The sequence below is a fragment of the Camponotus vicinus genome, unplaced genomic scaffold, assembly GCF_025532165.1.
Source record: "Camponotus vicinus isolate PSW18456_S1 unplaced genomic scaffold, iyCamVici1.0 SCAF_6, whole genome shotgun sequence".
NCBI classification, from domain to species: Eukaryota; Metazoa; Arthropoda; class Insecta; order Hymenoptera; family Formicidae; genus Camponotus; species Camponotus vicinus.
This window is the reverse complement of record NW_028141978.1, coordinates 8,590,072-8,612,872: the sequence shown is the minus strand read 5'-3', so window position 1 is coordinate 8,612,872 and position 22,801 is coordinate 8,590,072. Positions and strand designations below refer to the sequence as shown.

The following is a 22,801-nucleotide window of genomic DNA, read 5'->3' as shown; positions in this document are numbered from 1 at the left end:
TTCCTTGTTCTGATTGGTTAATTCAATTCTACTCTGTCGTACGAGTAAAATTTTTGAACGCACCCTCGACAGGATGACTCGGTCGATACAATCACGGGCCAATATTATCGACACTATAGTTAAAATGCTATTTTTTCATCTTGTGTATACATATATGAATATACCATTTATCATGTTTATATCATATTATAGGGTAGTATCGATTTAAGCCCCTTGCACAATGCTAGGCAACAGGCAATAAGAACAGAAATAGTATCTATTCTCTGCTCCTATTGGCGAATGTTTTCTGTTCCGCGTATTTATTGGTGAATAGTTTCTATTCCTTATTTCTATTGCCTGTTGCCTAGCATTGTGCAAGGGGCTTGAGACTTCAAAATTTCGTTTACGTGAATTGTTTACATATATCTACATGATGTTTCTACGTCGGACTTTTTTCACGTAAACATGTAAATTATTATAAATTCAATGCAAACAAAACAATAATTACATTATAAAATAGTATTATTATAATAAAATTTATTGTAATAAAATTATTATATTAAAATTATTTATGAAATAAATGAAAATTAATTTATGAAATGAATTTATGAAATAAATTATGAATTAAAATTATTAAATATTATTATAATAAAATATTATCATATATAATATAATATATAATATTAATTTTCCTTTTTAATCAATATAAAAATTCAATTTGATGAATTCAATTTGATAAATTCTTTGACTTGGCATCATAAAATATTAAAATTGTAGCGTCATATTTAAATCATGTACAATATAAACGCTCTCTGACAAGTCATATTTCATCAATTATTCATTGTTGACACAGATGACATACAATGTTTACATTGTTCATGCAAAGATGTAGATTATGATAGTTTACGGGATGATAAATGCCCAACACTGGCTCATATGAATGAAACTATGAATGAAATTCTTTTAATATAATCAGACAGTTTTTAAAGATGATATTCTAATCTAAAATATGGAAGAATGTTCGTTCGAAAAAAATTGAAGAAAGTTGACATATGCGAGATAATTTTTGTCATGCGTAATATTTTTAGCGCATTTTTCTTTATATACCTTTACCTTTGAGAATCCGAAAGTACAATTTAAATTTCTCTTCGAAAATGCGCATTCTTCTATATTTGCGCTTACCGTTCTACGCATCTATTCGTTTCGCTAAATTTGCAAATTATAATTGGACACGCAAACGCGCGCTGCGGATCTTGACCTTTGCCTGTTTTTCTATTTACGTATCTAAACTTGAAATATCCGTAGTCGTGAATAAGCATAAAATATTCGCATCGACAAAACGAAATCGATGGAGACAATCCGTTTCTCGTGAATATTTCGAACCGTGCTTGGAAGATCGCCATGGAATTTCCACGGTTTCGTGAGAATCCAAGATATGCAGATATACGCGTGCTGTATTTTCAAAGTACAAAGCAAAATTTATTTGTCTCTTTTCTCTTTATCTTTCATTTAAAAAAAATATATACAGGGCAATCTCTTCCCCAAAAAAGCTCTTGCAGTTTACCTCGAGAGCTTCTCAAAACACTATAATAAAGTATTTTTTCATCGAGTACTTTTCGAGTTATGAGGCTTGAAATAATCTCTTAATTTTACATAAACCATAAAATATCTAGTAAAATATTCATTTTTCGATTATCTTACCTTAATACTTTTATATACAAAATAATGAGAGGAATCAATTGGTGTAAAGAAAACACATAATTGTTTCGAAGAAAAAATATGTAATTTGCAATTAACAATTACATATTTTTTTTCGAAACAATTATGTGTTTTCTTTACACCAATTGATTCCTCTCATTATTTTGTACATAAAAGTATTATGGTAAGATAATCGAAAAATGAATATTTTACTAGATATTTTATGATTTATGTAAAAATTAAGAAATTATTTCAAGCCTCATAACTCGAAAAGTACTCGATGAAAAAATACTTTATTATAGTGTTTTGAAAAGCTCTCAAGGTAAGCTACAAGAGCTCTTTTTGGGGAGAGATTGCCCTGACACCATATATATCAAATAAATGACACACATACTCGCTCATAGCAAATATAAGATGTAAGAAATTACGAATTTCCTCATATGAATAAGATGATTGCCAAAAGTTTGACGTAAGTCACGGTATTGAGGCTGTTATTTCGAGGATAATGATTAGTGTATAGATCATTGCTGCTCCCACCAGCAGCCAACATTCTACACGTCGTAATCGCACACGCGGCCAAGCACGCATATACACGTATGTATACATGTATGTATGTATATGGCTCTCTAATCAAGCACAGGTTAATCGGGTAGGTTGCATTCTAATTCAAATTTTTTCTTTATTTTCTGTACATATATATATATAATATATATTGAGCGTATATATATAATTATATATAACAAAGGTACAAAAGTTAATCACCATGTGTTTGATTGTGTCGGAAAGAATCCTTTGCGAATGTTTGTCATTCGATCAACGACAGACATGGCGACGGATAATTTCGCTTTATAAAATTTGAAAAATTGAAAAATTCGAAAAATGAAAAATATATTTCCAAATTTAATATAATTTAATAAACGCACATAAAGTTTCGGATAAACAAGCTGTCGTGATATTTATTCGCGCGTTTAAATAACGAGAGCGCATCTTTTATCACTGTTATCACGGTTTTTTTCTCACGTATGGAAAAAAGTAAAGAGAAAATACATGCGTATAAAACATACATTTGATGACCAACAAGTATAAGTAAAATATATATGTATATATTGCTAGTCCATAAACTAGATTATATCACGTTGCTCACTTTTATATCCATTGTGCAAAAATAGAATATTAACAAATAGAAATAGAAGGATGATATCTCGATAGCTTCATTATTGTACTCAATAAAGTGACATAAGGTGCTTTTCATTTACATCAAAACTCAGATAAATCTCACTTCTGTTTTTCTTCAACATTCCTGTTAAAGAAAGACAGAAGTGAGATTTATCTGAGTTTTGATGTAAATGGAAAGCACCTATTGACACATGATAGCGCGAATTATTTTACATTTTTGATTTCAATGAGCTCAAAAAGCAATTAAATAACAATCTTTGACCATCATATTTTAATATAAAACCAAGGAATATTGATTCTAGCAATATTTTCAGCTTTCTTTTGTATCAAGTCTATAATTTTGAACTTTGAGGAAGCTTTGAGATGCAAAAAATATAATTAATTGATTGCATAATTGCTCTATCGAAGCAATTTTTCCACGTATTAATAATGTATACATGTGTACGAGTAGCTATAATTATTCATTATAATAAAAATTTTGTCAATCCCAGTTTTTTTGGAAATTGCTGTAATTCATATAATATTAAAGTGTACTTATATATATCTTCAGGTCATTTTGCATTTCAAAATTTCAGCCGAGCACTATCCCAGACTTATGGAATATAAAAATAATCTTTGAAATTTACCGGAAATCTAAGGAAACTCTCTGACAAATATCTCTTCGCTCTTCTCGATCGATCCTTTTGCTAATAAAAATCGTAAAGGAGATAACGGTGCAACGACTGCGGTAGCTGCAGCTTCCTGACGATCTTGGGTAGTCTAGTGCCGCAAAGTTTGCGTACTATCAGTCTCGCCTGATGAGTCAACGGTAACGGGGTCCTGGCCGCCTCCATTACCAGGGCTTTCTGGGCATCTGTCAAACTGCTGGACCGTCGTATCATGCAAGGATCGAAGCTCTCGGCCGCCTCCAGCAACGCGCGCAACAGCCGCGGTTTGTCGGCCGTATTTTGTAACGAATTGAGAATACCATGCGGGTCGCGAAACTGCGTCTTGATCACTACTCGGGCGCCGTACTTAAGCAGCAATGCCACCACCTCCACCGACGGATTCTCGTTCGAGGCGACGTACTCGGCGAGCACCGGACGCAACGCCGGGCCGTCGTCGCTACGGATCACCAGGTTTGGATCGGCCCCGCGTTCCAACAGCATGCACAGAATCTCCAGCCGATTCGGGATGTTATCCGCGCATGCCACGTGTAGCGGCGAACCGATGATCGGCGACGTGGCGTTCACGTCCGCACCTGAATGTAATTTTTCAGATTAAATTATAGACATATATTCAAGCTAGGAAGAATTATTGTAGCTTGAATTATACATTAAAAAGTATTTGAGAAAATTTTAGATCAAATTTATTATAGCGATTGAGACATCCTCGCACGGATATTCGGCACGCGACGTCCTTCGAATGCCATGCGATTCGGCCGTATGCCAGAAGCATGATATCGCGGGACAATCGTATACGATATCGCAACTCGCCTGCTTGGAGCAGCATCTCGACGATTGACGGGTCTCCCTTGAGTATGGCCAAGTCCAGGGCCGTCGGTTTCTGATAGTCTGGTCCGAGATCCAGCCGGGCGCCCTGCTTTAGCAGCAGATTGATAACCGCCGGGTCACCGCCGAGAATCGCATAATGCAACACCGTACGATAATCGTGCCTGGAGTCTGCCATTGCGTTCACGTCCGCCCCGTAGCTGAGTAGTAGAAGCACCGAAGCTATGCCCTGCAACATTTGCAACCGTCAACTTGTTTTGTGTAAAAGTTTGTGGGAAATTCGAGCAAAATAATGCATCATTTTTTATTCAATTACATTACCTGTGGCAGTCTGGCAGCCTTCATGAGAGGCGTTAACCCGGCGCGATCCCGCGTGTTCGGATGGGCACCGAAGGCCAACAGCAACTCCATGCATTCTAGATCCAGCGGTGACACTAGATTAATCTCGGAGCCGAAGAAGTACCTCTTGTTCGGATTAGCGCCGGCCTCGAGAAGAATTTTCGCAATCTCAACGTGGCGGTTCCGTAGGGCCAGACGTAGTGGTTCGTCACACAACATGGTTCTGTAGGACAAAAACAACGTACGCGATTAATGACGAATGAGAACACTTTAAATAAAAAATGCTAATAATATTAATTAATTCTTTTTTATCTTAATTTTTATTTTTATACATATTTCATATTACTTTTATTTATTTAAATTTTAATGTATACTATGTTATTTTTATTTTTATATATATTTATAATTTTAAATAATGTTAAGTTCAATATTATTGTTGCATTTTAATCTATTTCAAGATTTCTATTCTCTATTTCATTCTAGATATCGTTAGATATTTTAGTTTAGATATCTAAGAAAAGTTCGTTTACACTATATAAAAATTACAAATATAAAATTAGATGTCATTCAAAGCCAAAAGGTGCGCATTAAGAAATAAATAATAATTAATCCTTCCTTATTCTATTCAATATTCTATTTTATAATTAAATTAATTCTCTCAATTAATTTTCTTATATTTTTTCTAAAGTATTGGATATTGACCAAGCTGAAACGCCCGCAACGAACCTGGGGAAGAGTTCCCCGGTGTCTTGCCGGTGATCCACCTTGGCGCCATATTTGAGCAGTAGTTTCACCAGATCCAGGTAGCCGTGCTCGGCAGCGAGGTGCAGGGCCGAGTAACCGCACTCGTCGGTAGCATCGATGTCGGCGCCGCGCACCAGGAGCAGCTGGGCGGCCTCGGTGTAGCGTTGCCAGACGGCGTAGTGTAGGGGTCTGAGACCCTGGGTGACCGGCTCGTTCGGCTTGGCACCGCAAGCGAGGAGGATGCGGATCTCGTCGAGCGGCTGCAACCGTATTATCGAGTCGGCCAGCTCCCGCTGTAACGGGTTGGCGATGCACTCGATCGGCATCTGCATGGCGTAACACATAGAGATGTATAGAGATAGAAAAGTGAAGAGAGAAAGAGAAAGATTACATAATGATCGTGTATCATCTCGCGTATTGGCAGAAATCGCTGAGGACTTATGAGACGACTTTTCGATATGTAACTTGTCAACGTTCAACGAGACTGTTCGCCTATTTTATTATTTCACCTTCGTTTGTAGAAAGTTGAGATGAGTTTTTTCCAGAAGAAGAAACTGAAAAGCTTCCCAGGAAAGCGTGCCAACTTGCAAAGAAATCTTGTAGGACTGAATAAAAATATTTTTTTTGGATGAATAAAATAATTATATATATCAAAAGTTATATTAAAATTAACCGAGTTTGAATTAATTTATTCAATAATTTTATAATTATTTATTTTTGTGACTGGACATGACATGTCTAATAAATTTGTTGCTTGCAGATAATTTCTTTAAATTAAATAAAATAATTAAATAATTAAATTAAATAATTTAATAATTAAATAATTTCTTTAAATTAAAATTTTATAAAATTGTTATAGATATAAAATATTATCTCTCATCAGATGAGATTTGTTTTTATTAGTCGAACAATACATTGATTGGTAAAATATAATACAATACATACACAAGATCGAGTAAAATATTTAAATTAAATCTTGTTATTAAATTCATACAGATTCTGTGTGATCTTGGGATAGTCGCTTGAGAAAAATCTTTTACAAAGACGAGAGAACCGACATGCGACATGCATTACTTTGATGTGCTTTTATTACACATTAATACGCACTTTAATATCGAGTCTGATTTGCCTTATACGACGAGCACGGAAATCCGATAAATCTGTAATGTAAGAAGATAGGAAGATTAATAAGAACTGATAGATTACAGTGTAACTCCCTCACAGTATTACAACATTCGAAAAATTATAATGCATAATTGCAAGATGTTACGCTCTGACAATTAATTAAAAAAAGAGATGTAATAAATTATATTGTTAATAAGAATATGTACATGTTGCATTCTTTTCTGAAACATCGTGCATAAGAATTTCACAGTCTTTTCTATTATAATCCTGCACTTACGATAATTGCACAAATAAAAAAATTTTTATATAATAAATAATGAATAAAAATATAAAGAGATTAAAACAAAATTGCACGTATAAAAATATAAATTATTATAAATAAAAAAATTACGATACAAAAAAATTCAAATAAATATAATTGATATCAATTGATGTTGTATAAATTCTACATAATGAGAATAAAAATATTTGTACAATGCAGGTGTAATAGAAAAGACCTCGATTCCCGATCCCGGACATGATTGATAATGTATTATAGTTAAATCTTTGCAGTCAATCTTTGCAAAGATTTTCCTCCAACGATGATCCCGCAACGTGCCGTTTACGATTTGGCTGACGATAGGTGAGTTAATGCAATCAGGCTGCTCTCGCATCGAGAACTTCACTGACGCGCGTCACGAGCACCAGAAACTCTGCCAAGAAGACGGCGCAATTTTGGCGATGATGCCGGAAGTCTTGTGGCGCGTCGTCGAGAATCACGCAGTCTGCGTCTTCGCGAAAGCAATGTGATTTTTTTGTAAAATGAGATCTTTTTTGCTTGAATGAATGATACGCAAGTTCTCTCCAGACCTATCTTCCAAAGCCCTTCTTTATTAGACGCAAATTTCCCAAAAAAATGTAATGACGTTTTGAATTATTTTTTGAGAAAATCTATCTAAATGTAGTCTTAAAATTTATCAAATTCTTAACAAAGTGGGTATGCATGGTTTTATTTTTGACAACCTTATATTCATCAGATTTTCTGATTTCTTTCAATGAAATTGCTAAATTAAAAAGCTAAATTTGATTAAGGAAATTCTCTCTGTGGTTCCATTTTGAATTATTAATAGCAAAAATAATTAAAAATCCCCCATGTATCACTTGGCATATTCTTAGATTGCTCGCAAGATCAAGATCGATCGAATCCGCGCAGCCGGTGTAACGGCGCAAAAGAGTCGATATTCACTGCCAATTTTCGCCGCATATATCTGACTATTGTAAATATTTAACTTCTAGATTGATGCAAAATCTTGATAATATCTCGCAATTCGATTCAATATTATACTTTTCATGAATATCAAAATAAAAGTAATATACGTTCCCAGATACTATGGTTGTAACACATATCGCGAGATGATTGAGATTTGTCATAAAATTGCAAACAAAATATTAATATATGAATTTATACATTAATATATAAAATACTTATATTATTAGTAATATTCAGTTATTTTAAATAATTATTAGGATTATCACTGATATGAACTTTCAGAAGATTCAGATAGGAATTATAGTACGATAGAGTCAAGAGAAATATCTCAATCAAAAATAACTTCTCAGACTTAAATTCTCAACTTTACCTTTCGACTTTGCATCAATCAGGAAGTTCTCGCACCATGTCAAGGAAATTTATCTTGAGAGAATATCCTCTAGACGACCACTAATGCTTTAATTTTCGGATTGTACGATCGACGAAAGACCGGCGTCGAGGATCGCACATCCGCATCGTGTGCGAGCTTGACATTTCCGCGCTTATTGTTTACTCACGTTGAAGATAGTACGGTGTTCCAACATGAAGAAACGACGATGTCACGAAAACTGCCTTCTCCGTCGGGCAATCTGGTCCTATTTAAAGCTTCTGATGAAACGGCGCGATTCGCCACCCGAAAATAACACAAAGGGATGGCGCGGGAGTTTGCGCACGTGTGCGTGTTCTCTGTCTGCTACGCAATTTTTGTCTTTTAGCGCGCAAAAGCTCTCTTCTTTTCTCACCTGTCAATTTCTCGACAAACGTCATCGTCTTCATCCCACATGACGATTCGCTCTTCTCATGTGCGCTTGTTTTGAAAATTATTAGTAATTTGTTTTGACGTGTATAACGATGGAGAGTCGAAATAAAAGCGCATTTGACGAAATTGCGGTGATACGCAAATCGCAGAATAGTTTTTGAACAAGTTTGAGAATGTGCATAAGGTTTACGATTCCAAAAATGGCTTATTACATACATGTGAAAAATATCGTATATATCTTATTTCGCGAAATTATTAATATCTATCAATAAAATTAAAATTGATTTTAAGACGTGGGGTATAATTGGTGTCATTTGAAGAACTTGTTTACAGAAACAATGGGTAAATAATATTTTAACGACAACAAAATGTTTAAAATTTCTATTTCCACTTCGACGGAAATAATTTCCGAGACGCAGATTTTTCTACTCTGCATGAATATTTATTAATTAATTATAAGTGATAAGCGTCAAAGTTCCGAAATGATAGAACTTGACTTATTAAAGTTTTCTGAGTCACATTTGTGCGTCAAAAGTTTATGGCTGTAATAATAATTATTTACAATGCTATACATGTACATATCTGTGACATGTGGCAATGTATTTCATGCCAGCACACAAAGAAATGTCCACCCTCTCCACCGGATAATATCAGAACGACAACTGTCTCACTCCCATTGTCTACAACTACGTCTTTTGGAAAGTTCACTGATCCTATGATCCGAAATTAAACTGAATTTCCTCGACACTTTGTTGTACCGCGCAAATTCTGTCAAAAGCATTCGCGGAGCGGCGACATTAAATTCAACGAGATGGAGGACAAGGGGGAATTTTTTCTAGGATAAATCTCACTTGAAATTACTTTAAAAAACGGTTTGTTTTTAGAATCCCTTAGAAAATACGAAGAAAATTCGGCACTCGTACAATCTCGCTTTAGAGAATCCTTTTCTTTTTTATAAACAGATGCACATAAATAAAAAAACTGCTAGTAAATAAAAAAAACTGCTAGTAAATAAAAAAACTGCTAGTTAATAAAAGAAAATGGCAAACAATTTTTTTTAGCAGTACTTTTATTAGGAAATACTTTGCACTTATTAAATGCGTCTTATACTCATAATCAATTATAATTATAATTATTGTTATAGCATTGTCCTATCTCTCTACTTAGCATGCTTTCACTAACACATGTTACACGATCTTAAAATTATAAGCATTTTTTTCTTATTTCTTAAAATACAGCTTACAGTAAATTACGTAAATTAAACAACAATACTTGATGAATGCCGACAAATGCGCAGTTTCGAAATAGAGTCCCTCATAGCTTTTTTTTTTTTTCGAGAAAGTCATGTAATGAAATTCTTCGGATATCTCGTGAAGATTAAGGTCAAAATCAAAAGATCGTCAAAATATAGGATGAGGGGGGGAGGGACGGGAGGGGGGAGGAAGCGACGTGCATCCAGATCGCGAGAACGATCGCGCCACGCGATTCTTTGTTGCTGGGGTTATTGGACAACTCATCCAATATGTATATGTGTATATATATATATGTGTATATGTATATGCCGCGCGTATATAATTATATAATTTTTATATGTAATTAAGTCTAGATTTTCTTCTCTCAGCAAGAATCTTACGACCGAATCATATATATGATGTTAATCATTAAAAGTAAAATAATGATAATTATTATCTGATAATATGATGTGAACCTCGGCAATAAACTTAGTAGATTCTCGGCGCACACGATTTTTTCATCTCTCAGCTCTCTTTAGAGCTCTCGGAAGTCAAGGTTACTTTCAAAAGTACTTCAAAGACACACACATCATCAAGACATTTTCCTCGTTGCGCCAAAAATTTTCTCCGAATTTTTTTTTTATTGTTTCTCTGTCTCTCTCTCTTTCTCTCTCTCTCTCTCTCTCTCTCTCTCCGACGCAATTCTTATCTATCTACGTTCAATCAAGTCTCATTCTCAAATTACACACTTAACATTGTCGCTATAATTACTTTTTTTTATTTTTATTTTCTGTTCGCTCATTCTCTCACTCTTTCTCTCTCTCTCTCTCTCTTTATTTTTTTCCTCTCTGTCGTAATGCACATTGTGTGCCTTTCTATGTAATAATACACCACCCGTAACCGATTTTATCAAGATCTTACACCCTGATGGTGATCTTACATGCGAATTATAAAAGCTGGTTTGTTGCGATCAACAAACCGAACGGCACGGTATATTTTGCGAATTGTAATTACAGTCGTGAGACGAGTTCGATCTGTTTCATCCTCTCGTCTCTTATATGTCTCTTCTGTACTTTGTATTCATATATTTATGTGTACATGCACATATGTGTATTATATGTATATATATATATATGTATGTATGTATCTGTGTGCACGCATGTCTCGTATTTTCGCGTACACATGCGTGTCTTTCGCCGTATTACACTGAATCCGCACGCTTCGGCGTCTCGTGTTCAGAATGCGCATACAACGACCAAGTGCTCTCCAACAAATCCCAATACAAATTGTCGCTCTTTCACGAGCATCTTCGTATTCACTGCGTATTCATACAATGCCACATTCTCCAAAATCTAATCTATTTGTTAACATAATGCTAATTCAATGCACATATTCATGCTCGAAACATTCCCATACAGCACAGACCATTAATTTGTTACATTGCAGCAATATTGCTGCAATGTAACAACACTGATCTGTGCTGTATGGATTTAATGTGCGCATCATTAAACTGCTGCGTAACAAGATAATTCGTTATATGATGTTAAAAGGTTTTGTTGAGATACGCGATGGAATTGTCATCTTTCGAATACGAAGCCTAACAAAGGAATCACGTGAGAGCGCTAAGGTATTTGGGAAAAGAGAATGTATTAAGGCTCCTGGTATTTATAGTCCATTCTTATTCAAGTGTGTCTTAAGTAATGGCTCTGTGATTGATTTATAATATCATGATTGTAAGATGATCTTAAATATAAAGATGGTCTTAAATATAAGAATGAACTATAAATGCCGGTCCTGGTCCCTCCTTTATAAACGTCATATTAAATTATGAAGCGAGAAATCATGAGGTGTTTTTTAAATACATTGAAATAAATGAATCTTTTTGAATGAAACTATTCGTGTTCGATAAAATGGATTAATAAAATACCCTAAAAATTCTTTTTCTTAGTTCATAAATTAATTAAAAGCTCATAATTTCTCACATTAATAAGGGATCAGTAGTCCTTAACACGCACATTAATCTCCTATCTTGAATGAGTTTTCGAGAACAACGCAAGATATACATTTGTGTAGTAATAATAAGTGTGACTATATTCTACAGGATTAAGGATCTAAGGATCCGTTAAACGGATGCAGTCGAAGGCTTTCGCATATGCGATTATGTAATACTGGGATCGCGCGGAATAAGTTGCGCGAAGGAAACTGAGTAATTGAGTCTTACGGAGTTCAAGTGTCAGCGGCGGTGGCGGCGGTTCAATGTAATATGGCACACTTTTGTTATATCCATATAAAGCTCTAATATATAATCATATTTTAGATTTATTACTCTTATTCATAGACTTCTATTATATTATACTAGACTGCTAATGACGACGTTATAGCACGCTAAAGCAGGCCATTTGCAATTGGACAGGATATATGTAATGTAGACAGTTCATTGTTTTTATAATTACGTGACACGTGTCGTATCAAATTCTGTGATACCCAGTATAAACTCTGCTTAAATGTAAATGGTTGCCCTTGTTTCACACTTCACCATACGAGATGTAGTCGTGTTAATAGTCTAGTATACATATACATATAGAAATCTCTGTTTTCTTACGAAACCTACAATTATAGAAAACTGAACTTTTACAAATAAATCGCATAAATCGTTGCTAAATTATTTACGAAACACCAAAACACGTAAATTTTGTCGTAAATAGGCAAGCAACTATCATATTTTATCGATCCCTTAAAAAAAAACTTATATCGAAGAATGTAAGTGTTTCGAGTAACCTTTCCGATATAATGTAAGATATTAATGATCGAATTAAATAGAATAACTCCACGAAAATATTCTTGTGGAATAATTCGCGATGCTTGTTTAATTTTTCCTTCCTTTTTATTGAAAAATTATGCACGCCCATAAGCTCATGTGCAAAGTATTAGATCGGAAAGTTTACCATATAATAGTTGCAACTGCATCTATAATCCAAATTAATAATAAAAACTTAAGCTAAAAAGAAGTTCTATAAAAATACTTATATACACTAAAGGTGCATTCCACCTAATACCCGCGATGCTTGGGACCACAAACGCAAAATTCCTCGTTTCTCTTAGCAAACGTCACGGGCGAAATTTAATAGAAATTAACGAATTAAATGGAATTTAACGAATGAACGAATGGAACGTTTTAAGAATAAAGGAAAGATAGGCAATAAACATGATTACTCTGTTGAAGTGTTATAAAAAAATTTCAATATTATAGTATAAAATAATAATAATTATAATTTTGAATTATAACTATCAATATTATAAAAAAGAACTATTTGTATCGACATTGTCAGATATTATGTATTGATTATATATTGCCAAATATTAATTTTCGCTTCAACAATACTTATTGGTAAGTTCATTATGTCTGAACAATGAGTAGGGCATTTTTGCTGGATATTATACCATTTTATCTTACATACATTTTTTATTCGAGTATGTGTCACTTACGTTTAAATTAATGTTTGAAATATTTAACGCTCTTTTCTCTTACGAACATTGTGAAACTAGTTTGTAAATACGCGCGAAAATGACTGATCACTTATAAATTGCAGGCATCAAATGGAACGTACCCATAATGGATTTTTGTTAAATGTAATATGTATATCGTGTATGTAGTATATATAATTAATCGTCTAAGTATAATTGTATATATATATAATCCAAAAAATAACAAAAATTAGATGAAAAAATAGATTAGGATCATTGATTACGCAATTACAGATCTCATCTGTGTTTATATGTGTTGTGTTTTCAATTGCCTTGCCTATTTAGATATTCTCTCGGTAACTGTAAAAAATAGACTTAAAAATAAGTGATTCGAGGTTCGATTGATTCTAGAGTTATGATTCTATCTACAAATAATAATACCATCGTAAAAACGGAGAGACCAAAGCGATACGGTGTAATTAAATATAATAATAAACTGCCTCAAAATGGCTACCTATTTACCGCTATTAATAGTTATGATAATAGTCATTAAGTATCATTCATACTTCTTTGATTGTGGTTTAGTTACATACTTTAAGACATTATGATACATATGTGAGTATGACACGGATTTCCACTAAAAATATTTGTTAAATATGCTGAGCATTAATGACTTAAGCACTGTACTAAATTCACATAAAATGTATTGTATTATTATTAGAAAACTAATTATTTTTCATTGGTTTGAAATACTGGTTTAATAGATCCGTATAAAATCTCTGTCAACTGGAACTCTTAGAACAATGATTTACGCGATACTGATTCTTGGAAAGAATGTGCTATATACGCGAATAAATCATTACAGTTCAATTGTCTTTCAGTTATTGGACATTACAACAGGCAACAATTGTAAGTCGTGCTTTTAATTCGCGTTAACATACATCACAATGTCCAATATGCGACTATGAATTTTTCTTTTCTCTCTCCGATATTTCGATATCGTAAAACACAAATAGAGAAACAACCAATTGCGTTAAATATGTAATAATCGCATAAAGAAATGAAATAAATGAGAATAAATACAAATATGTAAGATCTGTGATATATGTTTCGATTAAATGTTCCACTTCTAGCTCCTCTTGAGAACGTGTTTTATCGTCAGTCAGATGGCAGCAGTCTTACTGCAATCGATAGAAGCTCTAACAAGCCTTCTAAGTTAGATTAATTTCTTCCTTTTTACATGTACTTTTTGTATAATATTGTCTAATATAAATAAATTAATGATCCAGTATATGAGGCCAGAGAAAGGCAGTTACACACTCTAAGTAATAGAGATAAACTTTATCTTCTATATGTGTTATTGTTCATGTCCACTTTAGTTTTGTATCTGGCACTCTTTCCTATTTTAGGCTGCTTCTCAGTTTTAACTGTCATTTATTTTGCTGGATTATTGCGTTGCATGGAAAAATATGGCTTTATCCAAATGCTATGTAACAAAGGCAATACATCGTACAATTACAATTGTATGCGCGCCACAGTTGTTGTCATACAATTAAACATCTTTGAAAAGGCAGAACTGGTGTATGTAAAAATAAACTCGGAGAACTCGACGTTTCACCGATTTTTACAGACACCAGATGATGATTCTTATCGTCAATTACAAATGCTGTTATTTGTACACTAGCATGTAAAAAGCACTACGTCATGATCGTTCATCTCTCTTGTGATGTTCAACAAAGCTAAATGGTAAACTTTGAATAAATACCAGGTTCCTCTTACTGCGTAAGTTATCATCAAGATATATATAGAATAAAGAGGCAGAAAGAAGAAACCTTTCTCGACAAAGTGCCTACAAAAATATTTGTATAATAGATTGAGGATTGCTGTGTCTAAGATTTTAAAAATCTGGTTATGTTAGCCACGTGTTACCAGTCTTAAACATAGTGACTACTAATCGACGTTCACGGACAGACAAGTCCTGACTTTCTACAATTGTATACATTTTTTGATCTTTAAGCGTCACTCTGGCGCAGGATATACAGTGTGCAATAATCGAAATCTTTTATCTCCTGGAGGGCTTATTTAAAATATGGAAAGATAATTACTCGATAAATACATGCATATTATGTGTGCCATACCAGATACCACAGTAACTTAACGAGATGAGCTTCACACTGTGAATCATATAAATATGATGTAATAAAAAATAATATATTCTACAATTATATGCTACAAAATGTTTTGCCGTCAAAATATTGCAAGGTCATTAAAAAAATATCCGTTATATGACATAGTCAATTTTCTTTTTTTCTCTTTTCTTCTATTTTCTTTTCTTTTTTTTTCTGAACTGTACTTTGTAAATTGTTTCTCGCTATGAGCGACTGATTGATGTAAGATCCAAAAACATATCTCACACTATTCACATATGCAGCCTAGCTACATTGGTCACTAAGTAGAAGAACGGAACACGGCTGAGAATCAACCATACGCGCAACGTTCGTCCACAGCATGAAGAAAATTGTCATTTGTATCAATATTTTTATATTGCATGGAACATTTCTGTCTCATCATTAATCTTACTAAGTGCGCTTATTTATATGTATGATTATCTTCTATAAAAAAAGTTTCAAAATAAGATCTAAAATATAATTTTAGTTAAATGCACGATCTTTAATATCTTTTGATTTTTAGCATTATATAATGCAAGTACTTATAAGTATGAAATTATTATTATCAATATTAATTCATAATGATTTGACAAAGTTCTCGCGCAATATTATCCATACTATATTTTATTTGGTCAAGTGTATGTAGCCCTATATGCGCCAATAAATTATGAAACATAGCATATTTCGCAATATAACATATATCCTTGTACTTATAAAAAAATAAAAATATAAAAATACATATAAAAAAAAAGTGAACAGTCTTCCTGAGGATACTGAATTCAACATAAATGTGATAAGATGTGCGAGTTATTTCACTTAATGCTGTGTCCGAACTTTTACATATGGTATCTGTTTATATACATGGAGCGGAGCTGTTCGAGACACAAATTATATCTCTATCATGTATACACAATCGACAATAGCATAAAAATGCGGAAATACATCTATATGCTGTAAATATGGAGATCCTGTTAATCAATGCACAAACGTATCACTGCGTCGCGAATGAATAATAAAGTGCTAATTGGAAGAAAAAAAAATAATATAAAATATAAATAAACTTTCAGTGCAAGGGAGTTAAAAATATATCGATACGTCCAGAACAGCTCTATGAATACAGAGATAAAAAATTTGTTCGATTCAAAACTCAAGTCTAAAAACTCACTACTTGTTTGTACAGCACTACGGTAGGCTGGAATTTAGGCTCTCCGGCAAACGGTAACTCATCATATGATACGGTGGACTGGCCGGACTACCCGGTTGACTGTTAACGCCGAGATTGCTGGAGCCACGACCGCGTTTTCGCCTTTGTAGAATGCCCTTTCGGACCATGTAAAATCGAATTGTGCTGATCGGTATCTTGTACTTTTCTGAGGCTACTTGAAATGTCATGCCACGTGACACCATATCCGAAGCTAGCTTGAGTTCTTCTTCCGAACGCCTTTGTCGTCTCTGATAACCTTTAAAGATATATATACAAAAGAAGTTAATATCTAGTTTGAACGATCGCGTTATCGATGCCTGGATAAAAGAGAGAGATAAAGCTGCTCACCTTCGATTGCAGGAAATGGGCTGCTAGGATTACAATTACTACTGGGTACCATACTAATGGAATATGGTTTGACATCATGCTGCTGAGAGAACTGCTCGTCCGGTTCCATCTTCACCATACCCTGAGTTTCAGTGAGAGTTGCTTCACAAGAACTTAAAGCCTTTTCTAGATGTTGTAACGCCTCGCTATGTTCCATGTTTACAAAGTTGGATGCATTGGGATTGTTTGAGACGGGGGTGATGGTGGACGAATTGTTGCCTGTGCTAGTCGCGGCCATTGTCGTACATGAGAGGAAGTCAGAGGTACTTCCATCATCATTGGATGAAGTATTATCAGCTTTATAATTAGTACTGTCACCAGGAGTAGGCGTCGACGGAGTGACAGGTGCGTTAGAATCACACGATTGTGTATTGCTCTCATTTGACGAGTTATCGCATCCCTGAGTAGATAAGCCACGAACCTATCAAAAAAATACATGTGTAAAAATGATATATCTTTGTATAAAAGTATAAAAGCAAATATAATTATAATTTCTAGATATTAAGACTTTACGTATGTACATTTTATATAACACTTCTACTAAAACTTAAAAAAAATAAAGAATGCTAAGAATTAAAAACAGAAAAATGATTCATATACTAAAGATATTGTTATAAATGACTCGAGTCATATACCTGCAAAACTTCTGCTGCTTGCATCAATGTAGCAAGTTGTTGTTGCTCGACATATACCTCCCCACGGTACATAAATTCAACCAGAGCTTGAAGTTCCCACATTTTCATGTCCCTTAAGAAGATAACAGGATGAGTACATGGTATTTCCAACAACAGACGCTCCAAATAGTCGCTACAGGCGGACAGTACAACTTTGTGACATTTTATCGAGCCTCCGTCGCAAGCCAAAGTCACATCCACAAATTGCTCCGAACTCAGCAACTTTGGAAATGCACTGTGCATGTTGGACTGGTGAGAATTCCAAGAGACGCAAAATTGTTGGCGATCACCTCCAGGATAATTGCCCGGATTGGGCAAGTTACTCCCAGAATCCATAGTTTTGCTACTGTTTGAATTTGTAGTTCAGTGATAGACAAATCGCCTGTTGGAAACAAGGTATTTTGTTAAAATCTCCAACTTAATTTTAATTTATCATTACATATTTTAAATTATTAAAAAAAGAAAAGTCACGCATTACATTTTAAATATATTACACAAATTATTATTACAATTACGCATATACTTAATAAATAAAATGGAGCAAACAATTACATGAAACAAATGTAAAGATTCTTAAAATCTAAATTAAATTTAGATGTCCATTGAGTTTTTCCGCATCTAAATAATAATAATTGAACAAAATGACACATTTGTAAAGCGAAAATAAAATCGAAAATAAAAATGTAACATGTTTACATAACAAAAACGCCACTGCTACTTTTCAACAGAATCAAAGGAGAATCGCATCCATTGCCGCAGCAAGAAGGATCTCTTCTTTGAGAGCTATTTTTGGACACGTAATTAATGAAACAAACAATAAACGTAACATTTCGGCGTTTAATTTACCGAGAGTGACTTTTCCAGAGATAGCGAACCAAGGATTTCTTTCAATTGTGAAAAAAAGAAAAAGGGGGGAAAACAACATTATTTTCCGCAAGTTCGGTACACATCACCTGTGCGAAGAACGCGGTACGTCATCGGAACAAAGACAAAGAAGGGTCTCTCCGCGGTACCGATCCCCCGATCTCGGAGCGAAAAATTGAACGGAGGGAAAGATTTCGTTTACAATTCCGGGAAATACATTTCGTCCAAATCTCTCGATCGCGCCGAGCAAGGGGGAAATTGTCGCGGGATTAAGGCTAGGTTAACGAGAAATATGACGGTTAAAAAAATGTTCAATATGGCTGTCCTGGTATAAGTCCAGTAACAATAATATCACACACACGCACACTCCTCCCTACACACTTGGAGAGACGCGAAGCGTTATATTTCCGCGAAATGCGTATCGGCCACGGCCGATTCGAACGATTCGAACGTTACCGCGATCGCGTCGCGAAATCGATCGACGAGCGGGGGGAGAGACGAAACCGGGCGGACGCGGTCGGCCGATTTTTCGTCGACCGACAGTCGTGCGACGCGGCGCGCGCGTGCGACGAAAATTCACGTACGGCCGGATGCACGCACGCACGCACGCATTTACTCACATTTATAGGCAGGAGTAGGAGGAACAACGCGCCATCGGAACCTATTATCGCCGGGCGGTCGCCGTCCTCGCCGCAAACAAACGAGACGACGATGCCGTCCCGAGAATTCGTAATCACGTGTCGAGGCCGCCGAAATCGCGCGACGATGAGAACGATGACGGATGAGACACTGGGCGAGTTAATTGTCGGGACGCGCGCGCGACCGACGACACTGGACGTGCCGGATCGTCTTTTCCCGACAGGACGGGAATAAAAACGGGATCCCTCTCTCTTTCTCCTTCTTTCTCTCTCTCTCCTTCTGTCTCTTTCTCCGTGGGAGAGACGACGCGACGTCACCCCCCACAGAAACGCCGCCTCCGGGCTCTTACTTAAATTTCACCGCTCGTCCATACGTACACGGTGTATTGTATGTGTTTGTACGCGTCCGTCTCGTTTTTTTTCCTCCGTTTTTCTTCTTCCCCTCGCGGGACGCCGAGAGCGTCGTGTCTCGGCCTCCTGGAGAAACGTTGCACAATTACTCGATCCTCACATTCGAAAACGGACAAGCTTGATTAATCACACTCGCGAATCTCCCGGTCGACTCCGCTCCTCGGAATGTCGCGTCGCGTCGCGTCGTGGGAAGAATCCCTTAAGAAAACATTCAGCCGCCGCGAGATTTGCACTATATAGACGGGGGAGAGAGAGCCGCGGCCGGAAGGGGTGGGGGACGACGGGGTGAGAAAGCGAATGGTAGGGTCGGGGGGTACGTCCGCGTTGGTCGGCTCTCTTTCTCTCTATCGTACGTGTGCGTGTGCGCGTCCCACACCAGCGTCTCTCGCGAGCTGCTATATACGCGACGCTAGAGATTCCGGATGAGGGAGAGAGAGAGAGAGAGAGGGGACCCGGGAAGGTAGGCCGCGAGGTAGACGAATAGAGCGGTGAGGAGCCACCGGTACCATCATCATTGTCATCGTCGTCATCGTCGTCGTCGTCCTCGTCCTCGTCCTACTAGTCCTCAACGTTGATCGATACTTACTGGGCTAGCGGCGTAATCGCGTTACCGATGTCGACGAGGACTGCCGCACCACGAACGCACACTGACGCACACTCTATCGTAAACTATCGCTAGAACTAGGCTAGCGCCAGGATTGCCTCTAGCGCGCATCCGTTGCTGCGCAGCAAACTTGCGCCGATCTTCGCTTCTCCGGGAAACGATTCCTCGACGAGCTTCTTCAGCGGTGCCAGGACCTCTCCGGACTCTCTTCTCTGTTTTCCGCGCCCGGCATCGGCGCCGATCGATCGACCGCGAGGCAAATAATCACGGCGTGCTTTTACGCGTGCACGGTCCCCGATACGATTTTACCCAGGTTCGCCGACGCGAGGAAAATTATAGCGCGATAGCGTCGCGAGTGATCTCATAGAAACCGTCCGAAAGGTTTATATTTATAGCGGAGGTTGCTTCTCTCTTTAAGCACGTTTTCCACGCTCGTTCCCTTGTCTCGTTTCGCGCTCACCGAGGGCAAAAGACGCGGAGGAAATGTTGGCTCTGCTTTAATAAACATAATCGAAATATATAAGGAAAATAGAATTTGCTAACTTGTACATAAATTTGAAAAAAAGTATCTGAAAAACAGTACGCTTGTTAAATTAGATAAAGCGAACGCGTGACAGACGCTTCTTTGACGTTTCGGAGAGACTTGTCATATTTCAATAAATGTAAAACGGCTTTGTATGAAAATTTCTTCTGATTGGTTATTCTTTGTAATTTTTGTCCGAACGCTATCCCTATCCTTTTTGAGTAAACTTTTCGGTCGATTTCAACAAGACAACAGTTGAGTTGCTCAAAGATAACTTGAATATTATCAATGTTATCGATATATATTAAATATTTATAATCCTAACTCAAGAAATAAAGCCTATTTTGTATCATCTTATGATTTGTTACGTACAACATTGTTACATAAATATATCACGGATAAAACTGGAAGTAATTGTAGGTTAATTCTGTGAGTTCTCTGTGCATATTTTTTTTTCTCTCTACAACAAATATTTTTACTTTAAAATCGTAATTTCAATCTTTAAAAAATTCTCCACGTTACACTATGAGTAGGATAGATTTTCATATATTGTATAAAATAATCTTACATTTTTTGAACCTGCAGATATAAGGCATCGACATTTTACCACCCGCTACAATTCTTCAATTACTATTGTTGTCAGTAATCATTGAGAGAGGATTGTGATCATGTCGAAGATAACGGGCTATGACACGCACGACGATGGACCAGGATTCGTGGGTATTAGATTTTGCCAGGAATGTAACAATATGTTGTATCCTAAAGAGGATAAAGAGAACAAAGTGCTCATGTATGCAGTAAGTATGAATGTATATTGCGATTGTTTTCAGTAAACAATGTCAATAATATTTGTAATAAGTTCTGTTTGTTAACTATAATTGTTAAAAATTGTTAAAAAAAACAGAAGAAACAACTTTGAATTATATTATCACATAGATTATACAAGAAAATAGATTATAAGAAAAATATTATATGCAAGGGATTGTCTTGTTTTGATTTCAGTGCAGAAATTGTGATTTTAAGCAACTGGCGGACAGCAATTGTATCTATGTGAACAAAATCATGCACGAAATAGAGTGAGTTGTTATGGTGGATTTTAATATCTATATAAATATATTATTAAATGTAACAATTTTTACTAAGATTCGTAACACGTGCAAGGAAGAAAAGTATCATTTTGTACACAAATATGCTTATTACGAAATGATATCTTTTCAATATCTTTTTAACGAGTCCAAAGCTCAAGATTAATTCATAGACTCGCAAAGATATATGCGCTAGTCGCATTTGAAAATCACCACTGATTTCCTTAATTGTATTGTTCTTTTCTTTAGTGAACTGACACACATTGTTGCTGATGTAATATCGGATCCAACATTGCCAAGAACCGAAGAACATCCATGCCCAAAGTGCAATCATAGAGAAGCTGTATTTTTCCAGGCACAAACTAGACGAGCTGAGGAAGAAATGAGATTGTATTATGTGTGTACAAATCAACATTGCTGCCACAGGTGGACAGAATAAATAATATATATGACCATCTGGTGTCTCCCCTATTTATATATCTTAATTATTAAATTGATAAATTGCATAAAAAATTGTAAAGACGATAAGAGATGCATTGTAACAGTATATATAATAAAATTGTAAACAAAAATTATAGATAAACGTTCGTGCAAGAATACAATAAATTACCGTAAGGGTAGCGATCTCTATTGAGCATTTATCCTGTCACTTGAATATACGATTAGCTTTACAAATCGAATTCGCAATCGCGACATACATTTTTTTATGCTAGCTGTTATCGTGATGTTTCGCGAGAAGAAAAAATGACATTTCGAATATTATTAATTCCGATTGATATGAAATATCTCTCTCAAACTCATCTTGCCAATTGAGTAATCATTGTGAGAAAAGAATCGCGTTGCGAATTCGTGATTGTAAAGCTAACGTCTGCAAGACACCCTGGGACTACTCCCAGCTGTTTATCTAGGCCATGCTCAGCCATACTGAATTTTGCCGAGTCGCTAGC

The 22,801-nt window shown here is 35.7% G+C and overlaps 3 protein-coding genes across 14 annotated transcripts; 1 reads left to right on the top strand and 2 right to left on the bottom strand.

Moving 5' to 3' along the window:
• Positions 1-2,336: 2,336 nt before the first annotated feature.
• Positions 2,337-8,351, bottom strand: LOC145973877 (ankyrin repeat and SOCS box protein 16). 3 transcript variants are annotated; one of them, XM_083103507.1, is made up of 7 exons: positions 7,049-7,188; positions 6,534-6,586; positions 5,936-6,031; positions 5,409-5,752; positions 4,665-4,905; positions 4,329-4,572; positions 2,337-4,093 (listed from the first exon to the last, which is right to left on the bottom strand). In XM_083103507.1, exons 1-7 carry the CDS (start codon positions 7,068-7,070, stop codon positions 3,540-3,542), a joined length of 1,554 nt encoding a protein of 517 aa, XP_082959633.1. In that variant the 5' UTR covers positions 7,071-7,188; the 3' UTR covers positions 2,337-3,539. The 3 variants fall into 3 exon arrangements, with proteins under 3 accessions (XP_082959633.1, XP_082959634.1, XP_082959635.1); XM_083103508.1 differs by lacking the exon at positions 5,936-6,031; XM_083103509.1 differs by lacking the exons at positions 5,936-6,031; positions 6,534-6,586; positions 7,049-7,188 and adding an exon at positions 8,171-8,351.
• A 2,158-nt stretch (positions 8,352-10,509) lies between these two features.
• Positions 10,510-22,797, bottom strand: LOC145973881 (uncharacterized). Of its 7 annotated transcripts, none has more exons than XM_083103516.1 (5): positions 20,229-20,759; positions 17,691-18,111; positions 17,017-17,476; positions 16,630-16,924; positions 10,510-14,782 (listed from the first exon to the last, which is right to left on the bottom strand). In XM_083103516.1, exons 2-4 carry the CDS (start codon positions 18,063-18,065, stop codon positions 16,647-16,649), a joined length of 1,113 nt encoding a protein of 370 aa, XP_082959642.1. In that variant the 5' UTR covers positions 18,066-18,111; positions 20,229-20,759; the 3' UTR covers positions 10,510-14,782; positions 16,630-16,646. The 7 variants fall into 7 exon arrangements, with proteins under 7 accessions (XP_082959642.1, XP_082959641.1, XP_082959640.1 ...); XM_083103515.1 differs by lacking the exons at positions 10,510-14,782; positions 20,229-20,759 and adding exons at positions 21,338-22,225; positions 22,465-22,797 and having other exon boundaries at positions 15,072-16,924; XM_083103514.1 differs by lacking the exon at positions 10,510-14,782 and having other exon boundaries at positions 15,072-16,924; positions 20,229-20,756.
• On the top strand, positions 20,126-22,474 carry Rpii15 (RNA polymerase II subunit RpII15). Of its 4 annotated transcripts, none has more exons than XM_083103527.1 (4): positions 20,126-20,559; positions 21,355-21,566; positions 21,772-21,845; positions 22,104-22,474. In XM_083103527.1, the coding sequence occupies exons 2-4, from the start codon at positions 21,438-21,440 to the stop codon at positions 22,291-22,293; spliced, it is 393 nt and encodes a 130-aa protein (XP_082959653.1). In that variant the 5' UTR covers positions 20,126-20,559; positions 21,355-21,437; the 3' UTR covers positions 22,294-22,474. The 4 variants fall into 4 exon arrangements, with proteins under 4 accessions (XP_082959653.1, XP_082959652.1, XP_082959650.1 ...); XM_083103526.1 differs by lacking the exon at positions 20,126-20,559 and adding an exon at positions 20,575-20,908; XM_083103524.1 differs by lacking the exon at positions 20,126-20,559 and adding an exon at positions 20,575-21,023.
• Positions 22,798-22,801: the final 4 nt, after the last annotated feature.

Coding starts and splice junctions, on each gene's coding strand:
- LOC145973877 (XM_083103507.1), bottom strand. CDS start 7,070: ATGTCCGGGATCGGGAATCGAG. Junction 5,753..5,935: donor TCAACTTTCTACAAACGAAG/GTGAAATAATAA, acceptor TACGCCATGCAG/ATGCCGATCGAGTGCATCGC. Junction 4,906..5,408: donor ACCGGGGAACTCTTCCCCAG/GTTCGTTGCGGG, acceptor TTTGTCCTACAG/AACCATGTTGTGTGACGAAC.
- Rpii15 (XM_083103527.1), top strand. CDS start 21,438: ATGTCGAAGATAACGGGCTATGACACGCACGACGATGGACCAGGATTC. Junction 21,567..21,771: donor ACAAAGTGCTCATGTATGCA/GTAAGTATGAAT, acceptor TTTTGATTTCAG/TGCAGAAATTGTGATTTTAA. Junction 21,846..22,103: donor AAAATCATGCACGAAATAGA/GTGAGTTGTTAT, acceptor TCTTTTCTTTAG/TGAACTGACACACATTGTTG.
- LOC145973881 (XM_083103515.1), bottom strand. CDS start 18,065: ATGGATTCTGGGAGTAACTTGCCCAATCCGGGCAATTATCCTGGAGGT. Junction 17,477..17,690: donor AAGCAGCAGAAGTTTTGCAG/GTATATGACTCG, acceptor TTTTTTTGATAG/GTTCGTGGCTTATCTACTCA. Junction 16,925..17,016: donor CCCATTTCCTGCAATCGAAG/GTGAGCAGCTTT, acceptor ATATCTTTAAAG/GTTATCAGAGACGACAAAGG.